This window comes from Hydractinia symbiolongicarpus, chromosome 4, assembly GCF_029227915.1.
Source record: "Hydractinia symbiolongicarpus strain clone_291-10 chromosome 4, HSymV2.1, whole genome shotgun sequence".
In the NCBI taxonomy this organism is placed as follows: domain Eukaryota; kingdom Metazoa; phylum Cnidaria; class Hydrozoa; order Anthoathecata; family Hydractiniidae; genus Hydractinia; species Hydractinia symbiolongicarpus.
Window position 1 is genome coordinate 19,847,443 of NC_079878.1, and position 13,058 is coordinate 19,860,500.

At 34.8% G+C, this 13,058-nt stretch overlaps 1 protein-coding gene across 1 annotated transcript in view; it reads right to left on the minus strand.

Moving 5' to 3' along the window:
- Window positions 1-12,603: 12,603 nt before the first annotated feature.
- The window catches only part of LOC130641708 (uncharacterized), a 2,592-nt gene continuing 2,137 nt past the window's right edge, over window positions 12,604-13,058 (minus strand). Inside the window, exon 2 of the mRNA XM_057448637.1 lies at window positions 12,604-13,058. This exon is cut by the window's right edge and continues 1,709 nt beyond it. Coding sequence (XP_057304620.1) covers window positions 12,989-13,058 — 70 coding nt within the window. The 3' untranslated portion in view covers window positions 12,604-12,988.

Below are 13,058 nucleotides of genomic sequence, written 5' to 3' on the forward strand. Positions count from 1 at the left end.
GACTGGAGGTGATGTGCGTGTGGATGTGTCAGCAAGAGGGTTTTGATTCAGGGGCAAATGGCGTTCGCTGATGTGAGGGTGTTTAACCCATCAGCCAAATGCTACCGAAGTTAAATTCTCGATGCCATTGACAGAAAGAACGAGAACGATAACAATAGAATTACTGTCCAATAAGAGAAAACTACCAAAATCTTTAGGGAGCTGTTGGTTGAAGACAAAACTGAACTTTTCACTAATTAAAGCTTGTCTGATATGTATATGGGGAACATGTACTTCATATAATCCAGTTTTCTCGGAAAGTACAGATATCAAACTAGCCACGCTAGATTCAAGAGCCAACAATGAATGAACCTTGCAATGTAAACTTTTTGTGTTAACTTGTTATCCTTTCACGTTTAACGTCAATGTTTTAAATGTATTTTGTTTATATTAATTATACTACTTTTAAGTACACAAGTAAGTCAAAACTCAAAATCATAGTGCGATTTTAGAGCATGAAGTTTCGGGAAACTTTTCTGTACTCTCCACTGCTACTAATAATTTTGATTTAAAGCCAATTATCAATGAAAATATTGCGTCTATGCCACTATTGTTTTTATTATTAGATAATCGACTTTGCTTATAGGAAAGACCGTACGATATTATTGTATATAACACATTGTGATTGAAATATCACTTATGTACTTGGAAAATGGTCGTCGAATGGCTAAAACGTCGTAAAAAGTTGTTTCATTTTTATGTATAGTATTAAAGCTAGTTGTAAAGCCAATTTTGATACAGTGCATCACTAGTCAAAAGTAATATGAAAAATATATAGAATCCAAAAATAAATTTAGTATATAGGTAACTAAACAAAAATGTATATTTATATGTTTCGGAAATTCAAACTCGTCACAAAACATCTTAACCGCCTATGCTGATCAAGATTTTTCAAACACGATTGATGGTTATTGAAACAAAATGCAGTTGTAAAGCTGTATGAGAGGGTGTGACTGTCGCAAAGAGATTAAGAGTAACAAAGCACGTAGTGCGATGACAAAACTTGTCTTTAGACGGTGGTTTGACAATAATATTTCAAAATGCCCTGAATAGTCATTCCCCTTATTTCATTGGGGTAAAGTGCGCAGTTAGATTTCGCACATGTGATTCACGTAAATGCAAAAACTTAAGAGAGAAGGTGAAAATTTGGTGAAAGTATACGAGAACTTGAGAATGTAAGAATGTGATATACATTCAGGGTAAAAATGATCAAAGTGATTAGATACGGCTTAGCGCTTTCACGCTGCTGCAGTTAGTTCCCGTTTAGTAAATACCAATAGTTGCAATGATACAGGTAGTGGTGGATCAACAGAAACATAAGTTAGTATATATATTATAGTTTGCACTAGAAAAATGAAGTTATAAGACCAATATTGTAAGATTTTTACAATATAGGATGAACTGGAAAATATTTCCTGTAGGTAAAAAGGTCGTTGTATGCAGAAGCAATGGCAGCAATTGTAATGTAGTTTTGTTCTTGTGATATAAAAAAATGTATAAATAAAAAGGAAATAGTAAGTACCAGCACATGTGTACACCTTTAAACAATAAAAGTGTTAATTAGTATGTATGTATATACATAATATGAATATGGCAGGTCACATAGAGTGGAAAACGAAAGTATATTAGAGCAGCTGAAGTCGGTGTTTTATTATCAAAAAAGATCAGCAGACACAAGGGATAAATGTGTTGTATGTATTTACCTTATCCTCCTTCAGCATTAAATTTCAGAAGTGTTATGAAAGTCTTCAAACTGAGCAGCTAAGAGAAATTTTAGCAGATATGGCAGAAAAATCTCCAAAGCACGTGGAAATTAGTGAGATCTGAAATTGAGGGCCATGGCAATAGTAAAAAAAACAAAGGACACTCCAGTTTGGTGTGTATGTGGCTAATGCACAGAAATGGAGAAAAGGCTGTAAATGCAAACCCGTAACAAAAAACCAGATCGCTCTTGTTTTTATCGATTTTATCAGGGCGTCGTATAACAATGGTTTTGTCTCGATTGATGTTGACTTCCTAAAGTTGGTATGCTATTTTTTACGCCGAATCGAGGAAAACCGGTTAACCAGATATTTCGATCGAGGGTTGTTACAATCTTTAACAACTTGGCCTACTATTTTCGTCCTGATGGTTATAAAGCCAGACAAACAAGGAAATTTGGAATTGGTGGTGCTGAAATATCTCAGATTTGCAATGCCGTAAATGCTTATTTGTGACAACTATTCAGTTGTATATTTTTATGGTTTTACCCCTTACATGGACACTTCTACGCCTTTGACATCATTAATGGGCATGAAGACAGGAAAGATCCGGCCAACTCATTTTATTGTCACCTAGAATACGCACAAGAATTTATGTATTATCATTTTGCTTGTGGGCTAGAAGATTATTTTTTAAACAGAGAAAGTGGATATTTACACAATACAACAACGAATGCACTAGCGTGTACAAATCCCAATTAGTTACTGGACTTGAAGCAGTTAACTCTTATATATGTGAGCAACTTAACAGTTTTCTCCAATGTGTTAAAAGGTCAACACGACATATGTCACAGCTAAGGTTTATGTTTTACGTGGAATATGTGATCTATATTTGGAACAAGATAAAACGTACATGATTTGAACGCAAAGTAAGCAATACTATTAAGAAGAAAATAATTTACAAAGAGGTGGCAAGCCACCGCAATGATGAACTCAACCTGTTAGGTCTTTGGAAATAAGCTAGAGGTTGTACTCCTCTAGAGAAAATGCCTCTAAAAGCATAATTCTCCCTTTTTACAAGGAACTAATTAAAAAATATATAAAAAAATAAAAAGGACACAACACATTTGAAAAGATGAACAGAACTTTAACCAAGGGCAGGTAGGTTTCGACCCATATTTCTGAACCTAAGTACCCTGGATGTCTAGCTGGGTCACCTCGAAGAGGTCAGCGGTCGGTCATCAGCAGAAACTAGACATCCCTATCTTCCTAAAGTAAACTTTGACCATTTTCTGTTCAACTGTGCTATTCTTTGTTTTTAACTCAGGTAATATGTGCAATCGTTACTCTCCAAAGACAAGATCAGGTGTGAGCAAACCCCCAGGAACTCTTTAGTGGCATTTTCAACTCTACTTGTATATACCCCTTCAGAGCCATATAAAATAAAAAAAAAAAATCGAGAAATATCGCATGTAGTAGTGCCTTTTTCACACCATCACTACTTTATTGAAAAATATTTTTGGGAAAGTAATTTTGGGATGAAGGTTCCAACATTTTCCAATTTTGGAAAAGAAATTTTCACGAATCAGAAATCATTGTTAAAGATCGCGAAATTTATTTCGCCAATCAGGGCAAAATTCGCAAAAAATTACTTCTTTCAAAAGTTTCTTTGGTGAAAATGTTTTCTTACAAAAAAGTCTTTTCCTTAGGTAATTTCAAAGTGTGTATTTATCCTGAATGGACCTTCAAAATATTTTTAGGCCAAAATTCAACGAAACGAGAGAAACGGAAAACGTATAAGAAATAAAATCTTGTCCATGGTATCCAATGAAGTTGTAAAACGTTTGTGTGATATATTTGGTGTAACACTTGACAGGTTATTTGCTTGTTTATCTATTATAGTTGTTTGAGATTTTATATTAACCATCACCCAGTCGAGAATCTTCTGTTTCTTTAAAAAAAAGACATGGCAGCAGAATTAGCCGGATTTAAAAAAAAGCAAGAAAGAGAATAATAAAGTTTGGATAGATAAAGAGACAGGGATATTGATCGAATTATACAAAGAAAGACCGTGTTTATGGAATGTGTTTATTGAAAATTATAAAAATTGAGCTAGCATCAGAGCTACGACACGTCTGCGCTGACTATACATATCGACAACTGTTTATGTTTTGATTTCTCATTTTAATAAAAATGTTGCATGTTTTTTCTGTTGTGGGCAAACGAAGGCAAACAACATTTATTGGGTGACGTTGCATCAAATGTTGCGTTCGTTTGCCCCACGCTTAAGAACTGGAAGTTTAACTGAAGATAATTTAGCATTGTTAAAAACTCGTCAGCATGATGAATACAACTTCCACAGAACACAGTATTTATTTCTGCTGAAAATTACTTGAAATATAAATTAAATACTTTAAAGCTTGAGGAACTATCTCACCCTGAGATTAGAATACCTGCTGTTGATAAAAACTCTTCAGGCGCCCGCAAAGTAAATTAGATAAGGTGGCTGAACTAAATCAAAACGCGGGCTTACACGTACAGTTTTCTTGTTGAAGAAATATTTCAAAAGAAATATTTCATAGTGTAAGGTGCATTTCGAAATATTTTAAACATTTCAAAAGTTTTTGTCACCTGTTCTAAAAACCTGTTGAAAGGCAAACTTTTTCTTCTGAAAGTGTTTTCAAAGGATGCTTACATCCTGACTATATCACATTGCGTACTTTCATTCATTACTTTGAATTTGACGTTTTGTATCTTCTAAACAAACTAAGATGATGAAAAAGGTTTACAATACAGCAAGCTGTACTGAAGTATCTTGTCTACAGGGACGGTGGTTGTCAAAACTGGGACTAGGCTCCCAGAAGAAGGTGCTGAATACACTTTCTTGCTTTTTACAAGCATGAGTACTGTCCAACTTATCATTTTACAAACAAAAAAAAGCAAAATATGAGTATATTCGATCCAGCGCGTAGATTCTGCAACAGGCAGGCACCATATACGCCAACAGCAGAAAAAGAACGGTGCAGATTTTTCACTTTTTAATTTTTTTGTATGAGATTGACTAGGGCACCTGAATTACACCATGATTCATGTGATTACAAACATTTCGCAATAAAAAAGCACTAGAAAATCAATATTTTAGTTGTTTTTTCCAGGATCGGATCAAAAAACAATTCCATAGCATCGCTTCTGACAACACCCTTTTAGACCTCTAAATATGCCCATAACTTCGAAAATATGAATGGAGACATGGGCATTAAGTTATTCATAGCATCCGTGAATATCTGGGGCAAGCAAGACAAACTGAGAGTACAAAGATTGCAGCCAGAAAACGTTTTTTATAAACATTGAAATTTTGGTACAATATGTTTTAGCTTTGCCAAAAACTTGCAGAGTCAAAGTACTTACTAAAAGAAACAGAAAAAGAATAGGATTTAATGGAAATAAAAGAAAACAAGATGCTCATGGAGAATTCTGTCACAGGAAACACAATAGCGACCTTAAGCAAAGACGACGGGGACTTCTCAAGAACGGCATTTTAGCAAATGACGTCATTTTTGTAAGACTACGCATGCTCAGAATAAGGCGATTCCCCTTATTGATCCGTCCTGTTCAAGTTGAGCACCTCAAACACAAGCTTTTGACGTACTGAGGAAAACGTCACCAAAAAAAATAAAATGGCTGATGAAAACGTTGCCACTACTGGTAAAAAAAGGTAAGAGATCATGTCTCGTAACATACTACAGGCCCCCTTCCTGTTCTCCTTATAATTTTTCGATGTTTGCTATCAATAAGCTTGGATTTAGCGAGGTGAGCCAGCAAACATGTCTGTTCCGGGGCTAGCTAGCACAGAGGAACCTCTTTCCAGAAAGCCTCTCAATGGTTGTTCCCCTCTAAAACATGGTCCTCTTCTTATGAGATTTTAGCTAGCTAGCTATAAACACACTATTTTGTTCAAACAAAAACAATAAAATTGTGACCTTGCTTTCTCTCTTTTTTTGCAAAATATAAACAAATTTAGTCCCTTTTAGACCTGTCATGGTTTGGAGGGAATCCAAGGATGAATTGTTATGCAGAGAAATTCTTTTATATGAACCTTTTCAATATAAAGAAAGAACCAGAGAACGAGGCAATAGCTGGAAGATGATTGCAGAAAGTCTTAATTCTGTGAAGGAACATGTCTTTCGAGTAGATTTACGAGCTGTGCGTGAAAGATTCAATGTAATAAAAACTAATTATGAGAAGAAGAATCGTGAAGAGGAAGCTGCAAGTGGTATCAGTCCTGAAGAAACAGAACTTGATGCAGCAATACGAGACATAGTTGAACGAATGAAAGAGTTTAATATTCAGTTTTCACAACAAAGTGAAAAAAAGGCTGAAAAAACAAAACATGACAAAAAAATTGCTGAAGATTTCCGACAGCAAGCTTTAGAAACATTTTCAGAGACCAAAAAGCGAAAAGGTGAGGATGACGATTGTGGCAAAGTTAAACGGCGTAGCTTTGGTTCTGATACCGTGCAGTTTCTTCGAGAAAAAGCTGAATCAGACCGTGACGTTAAGTTACAAGAGTTGGAGATTCGAAAGAAGGAACATGAACTGCAACTAGCGCAGCATAATGCTATATCTAGTCAACAAACTGAAATGTTTAAAATTATGATGGATCAGCAGCAAAAACAACAGGAACAAACACAGCAATTTATGTTGTTGATAGCACAAATGATGAACACCAAAAATAATTAATATAATGACCTAATTTATGCAGTTAGTTGATGTTTTGTTGTAATGTGCAGAATACTGCTCCTTGTTTCGTTTTGTTTTTTGCAATTTCGGGGTTTTATGTACAATGAATTAATACATGCTGTTCAAAATTCTTTTGGGTTTGTTATGACAATATATTTTGTTATGAAGGTTTGTTATGAGAATATATTGAGCTAAAAACTATATATTTAAGCTATATATATATATATATACATTTTTATATTTTATTATATATTACACGACTTGTAAATTTACTTTGTATAAGTTGACTGACATACATTTATTTTTTATTTTATTATTTTACTGTATATACTCCTCCAGAATTGGCGGTTCTAATTCGAAGAAGGACGATGTTTGTGAACCATATAGACAAGTGCGAACATTGGTCAGTAATGCACAAACAATGTACATTTTACCAACTGCACTAAGTTGCACTTTTAAATTCTTTTTAAAATCAAGAAAAGCAAAATAATTTAAAATTTCACCGAACACCCATTCTACGGCTACCCTAACTTTACTCATGCTCTTGTTGTAATTTACTTTTTGTGGAGTTAAGTGTCCTCTAAATGGTGCTTGCAAATGACTTCGTAGTGGATAGGCAGGGTCACCGTATATACACAGTGGTTGTCCATAAACTGTGTTGAAGTACTGTTGAAGGTCTCCCAGGAGATTTGAGGCTGCTAACATCCCGCTATCGTGCCTTTTTCCTTCCATTGGTCCAAATAAATTTGCTATAAGACCATTTGGGGCTACGACGGATTGAAATTTGAGTGCATGAACTCGTTTGTGTCCATTGTATAACGCACGTTGGTTTTCGCCAGGCCTACATACTGGCCGGACTGTCCCATCCACAAATTCCCAACAATTTTGTAAGGCAGTACCTTTATCATGGACTACTTGAGCGTAGCGTTCTAATTCTGGCTGTGAGAGCCATGGCTGGTTAAAACTGCGTAACAGATGTCCATATTCTGAGTAGATGAAGTTTAGCATGTAATTGGTCATCATGCAAATTTCCGGAACTGGCCTTCCGAATCTACTTATCATATCAGAGTATCTGCATGGGTGTGCAAATCTTTTCAGTAGTGCACAAAAAGACTCGATTCCTTTAAAAACAGAACGATTGGAACAGGTAATACGTTCTGGAATCTGAAAAACTTGGGCTAGCCTGTAGATGTCAGAATGATAAAAACGAAATTCTGATTTGCATTCCGCATCAGTCATCAAATCCAAGTCAAATGTATTGTGCTTCCGATATGGAAAATCTAAATTTTTGCTAGTGTTAATATCGAAAAGTAAAGCAAATTCATCATCTTTAATCATATTTTGGTTATAGGCAACCAGGAGCACATTCCTCGTGTCACGGAAGGTAGCCATATTTGTTTACATGTTTTCCCGCCGTCCAAAGTTTACATTTTTGCTTAATACGGATTTCAAGACGGGACCCCAAACGTAATCGATCCAATCCCTTTCCATGAAATCCCGTCCTGATTGCCGCACCGTCGTCTTTGCTTAAGGTCGCTAATTATTGACATGGAGATTCTCAATTCTATAATGTAAATGTTGGTGTGCCCATCATGCACAACCGTTGGTTTGAAATTTACCGAACATTGTGCGAAGAAAAAAGGACTTTCTTCCTTTTTAATGTTCCAGTGCAACAAATGCAGTTATTTTACTGAAACATACACATCTTGTTCACTTGATAACTCCTTAGGTTAGATAAATTTTTATAGTTGATGAACCTTCCCAAACCAATGACAGTGAACAATTATGACAAAATTGTGAAAAGGATGACTTTAGAGGCAAAAGATGTTCTAGAAACAACAATGCAAGATGCATGTGAAGAATTACGAGGTGATTCAGATGGTGTCGTTAACACGCCAGTTTTATGTGATGGGTAATCTCTAAATGGAGTGACAACTGCCATTTTAATGAATAGTGGAGAAGGTCTTAGACATTGAGCCTATGAGTATACAATTACACAGGATCAGCTGGAAATATGGAGCCAATAGGCGCAAAACGAATGTGGGAAAGGTCCGAAGAGAAAAACAAGTTATGCTACACTGAATACTATGGGATGGTGATAGCAAAAGTTTTAACACCATAAAAAACACCTACACTGGTATTCAAGTGGAAAAATTAGAATGTGTCAGACACGTTTAAAAAAGAGTAGGCTGCCGCTTACGGTTTAGGAGGAAGAGTATCCCTATACTGACTAATAATATGATTGACAGATTACAGAACTATTACGGTATAGCGATAAGAGAAAATAAAAACAATCCGAAGGCAATGCAAGCAGCAACAAGAGCTACAGTCGACGCTCGTTATCTCGAACTCCCAAGGGACCGAAAGAAAAGTTCGAGATAGCGAGCGTTCGAGATAGCGGAGGTTCGACATAACGAGCGTATTTCATGAAAAGTTCGAGATAACGAGTTTTTCGAAATTTTTGGAAATTTTCAGAAAAGGGCAAGGGTCAGTAGTTCGGTCATAAGTATCTGTGGGCAAGCTTTTAAAATTAAAATTCACCTGAGCCCGGTAATTCGGACTTTGCTATTTTTACCCCCAGAGCATTTTTCGGATTTGTAGTGATACGTTTTATTTGGCAAGCATTGGTAGAAGAGACCGAATTCGTCGGCATTGTAAATATCTTCTAGTTTGTAGTTAGTTAATAATGTTGGTAAAGTGGTTTCAAACCAAGATGCTATCATATCAGGTTAAACAGAATTGCTTTCACCAACGACCGTCTTGAAGGTTACATTGTGCCTGAAATAGAAAATAAAACAAATACCGACTTGTATAAAAGATTTATTGTTAACCTGTTCGTGCATTTTTTCGAATACGAATGTTCGAATTTCAATTCGAATGTTTTTAAAAATTCTTGTGTGAACACCCTGTGAACATTATCATTATTACTTGTGCATGGCAACAAGGAAAAGCAAACCAGGAGAAAAAGGAGAAGATGGATCTTGCAAAAATGATAATTGATCAAAATTTAATCAATGTTGTAATGATAAAAGAATTTGAATTGGCTTCACATGTTAAGGGGTTCCACGTTTATAAAGCATTGTGGACTTCAAAAAATGGGGAGACTTTACAATGCGAAGGAGAGCCTAATAATCCCGTTGACAAATATGCTGTGTGTGTCAAGAAAGAAAACAAGATAGTTGGATATTTACCACTTGGAAAATCTGGAAAATTTGCTAAAACAATATTTTATTTCCTCAGAGCTGATGAATTAAGCTCGTGCAAAGTAACTGTGACTGGAAAACCAGTTAATTTGGGAGATGGTGAAGGCATGCAAGTGCCATGCAATTTGACATTTATTGGAACGGAAAATTGCATCGAGATACTCAAGAAACATATTTAGTTTATGTTAGTCTTTTTAAGATTTTAATATCAAAATAAAACCAATTCGAAAAAAAAGAGATTTAATATTCTTACTTTTTTTTCCATTTACCAAGCCAACCGTCTGAAGCTTTGAAATCTTCTACTCCAAGCTCCTGTGCATAGCTTTTAGCTTTCTCCTTTAGTATTGTCCCATCGATTGGTATGTTTTTGCTTCGTTGTGAAACAAACCATTTGAACACGACAAGATCTACTTCTGAGAATTTACCATCTCTGATCTTTCTTTTCTTGCTCGAAGATTTTTCGAGAGCAGAAAAAAGTTTTTCCTTATTGGCTAGCCAAGTTGATATCGTGTTTTTAGGCACCCGGTACTTTTTAGCGATATCTTTATTTGGAATACCTTTTTCCAATTCTTTTAATGCTTGGCAAAAAAGTTCGAGATAGTGAAAGTTCGAGATAACGGAGGTTCGAGATACCGAACGTTTTTTTGCCTACTATTGCTTACAGAACTCAAGGGACCGAAGAAAAAGTTCGAGATAGAGAAAGTTCGAGATAACGGAGGTTGGAGATAATGAGCGTCGACTGTACTTTACTTAATGTTGCTTGATACGTATTGTCCAACCGGTAGCGATAGTTGGTGCAAATTTAAAAAAGATAAGGCTAATGGCACATCAACTTACAAACCAGGGCCCGGACTTCCTTTGCCAGTGCTATTAAAATTGAAACATATATTTCTAGATTTAAGTCATAAGCATTTACTCAACAAATGTTTACATGGTCTGACTCAAAATCAAAACGAAAGTTTTGACACGATGATATGGGATCGTGTTTCGAAATCACGTTTATCGTTCTCTCAACTCCAACTTGTTGTATATGATGCGGTAGCCAACTTCAATATTATTTTCTTTCAAAATTAAAAATGGAAATTTTTTTTTCAATTCTGTATTTTTTGGTTACGAAATGTTAAAAATATTTTTGGAAAATTTTTGAACTAATGAAAAAAGCTGAAAATTTGAGACAATTTGACCCAGGGGGTTTTTATTAGATAGTCAATAATGCCGTTTTTTACCAGAGGAATTATGAGGGAAAGGGTCAAACTAACAAAAGTTGAAAGAAAATATGTGTAACTACATCGCAATGGAGATATAACTAGCCTTTTAAGTGTTTGCATAACATGTGTTTCCCAAGTTTTATAGACCGCTATTCCTAAAATCAGGGTTAGATGGCAATGTGACTGTTGTTTTGGAAGACCTTGTAGCCAGTTTTTCGGGTTTTTTGATTTTACAAGATTTTGTGTGATTTGCGGAAGATTTCTCAGGGGTTTTTGATTTCTTACATTCCATATTTGTAACAGAAAAAAAAATTCAGGAATGATTCGGGCCTTTTCAGGCTCAACCCATGTGGTAGAATTTTGAGACATCCACATGTAAAAAAAAGTACTCATGGAGGTAAAAGTTAGGGATTTTAATAGGGAACGTAAAGGCTTGTTAGGAAGACCAGGGCGACGAAAACAAGTCCTTACTGATTCTGAACAGAAACCCCTTTCACCCACCTCAATGGCAAAGAAATGCACGATCCATCCATTTTTTTCAATGAAGAATATTTGTTAAGCTTTCGTTTGTGCCAATATTTCGTGTTCTCTTCACATGGACAAGTCAGTTCTACCATAATTACAGTTTTGGAAGAACTGGATATTAATAACAGGTCTGGGCGTAGTTGTGTTATTGCAATGTATGGTGGAAAAACTAAAACGGAATCTAAATCTGACAGTATTTTCTAATCAGAAGCAAGGTAAAGAAGGACACTTTGTATGCCTCTTCTTAGATGGTGATTGACCGGTCGGAATGAAATTTATTTTGTTGCACTTGGAAACCTTAAGAGGTTCATATGATACCAAAAACTCTTTTAATGCCTTTACCAAAACTATTAAAACCGAGTCATGACGGTATGTGTATCTACCCTGCGTAAGGGAGGTCCTACATGCACCCAATATATGAGAGACATTTGAGGAAGGTTTCTTGCACAAAATGCAACTTTTGTCTTTCTCAATTCCCCATCTCGCAAGATTGGTTGGAGAGGGAAGGGTGTCATAGGTTGCCCCTATACAAAAGGAAGTTAGACATTGTGGCAGTGAAAGAATTGTTCTCCAAGATAAATCATTTTTCACATAAGAGCACCATTTGTTTAATTGCCTTGCAAATGCAACTGTACAGCTCTGGCATGGTAAATATCGTCTTCATTTTCTTCAATGATATTGGAATGAAGCTTTCGATAAGCTTAAGTGCCTTTTGGTGGTATATTTTTGTGGTCTAAGAGCCCTAAGCCAGCTCGGCCAGTCTGATGCAAACCTAAAATCCTTTTGAAATTGAGCTGACTATCCACCGAAAGAACTGTCTCACTAACTTTCCGATTTCCAGCTTTTAAATCTGGTACACACTTAACACACAAGGGTCGACAGAAACTCTTAGGAACAGATGTTCACTGATTTTGGCAGATTTGTATATATATATATATATATATATATATATATATATATATATATATATATATATATATATATATATATATATATATATATATATATATATATATATATATATATATATATATATATATATATATATATATATATATATATATATATATATATATATATATATATATATATATATATATATATATATATATATATATATATATATATATATATATATATATATATATATATATATATATATATATATATATATATATATATATATATATATATATAGTTGTTGCAATATTTGTATTGTCCAGAAGGTCAAAACTCCAATGTAAAATAATATTAACACACAGGAATGCTGGAAATGATGAACGACTGCATTTTTAATTGAGTGATAAAATTATATTTATTTAAATTTTCGTCTGTCTACAACAGACTTCATCAGAAAATGACAATGATAAAAGAATCTGCTAAAAAAAGTTGTTATGAAAGTAGATATAATTGCTGTAATTAAAAGATATAATTGCTGTAATAAAAAGCTAATAAAAAATGTTAAAAACAACAGCGATGGAGATAAAAGAACTGCGATGGAGATAAAAGAAAGCCAAAAACTACGATGGAGTGTAAAAGGTAAAAGGAGAGCAGGTTTAAAATTTATTAAAAGTCACCAATCGCCAATTAAATGTTTCTGTATACGTTTCGTACGTCGCCAATCGTGGAATCCATTCAAGCCT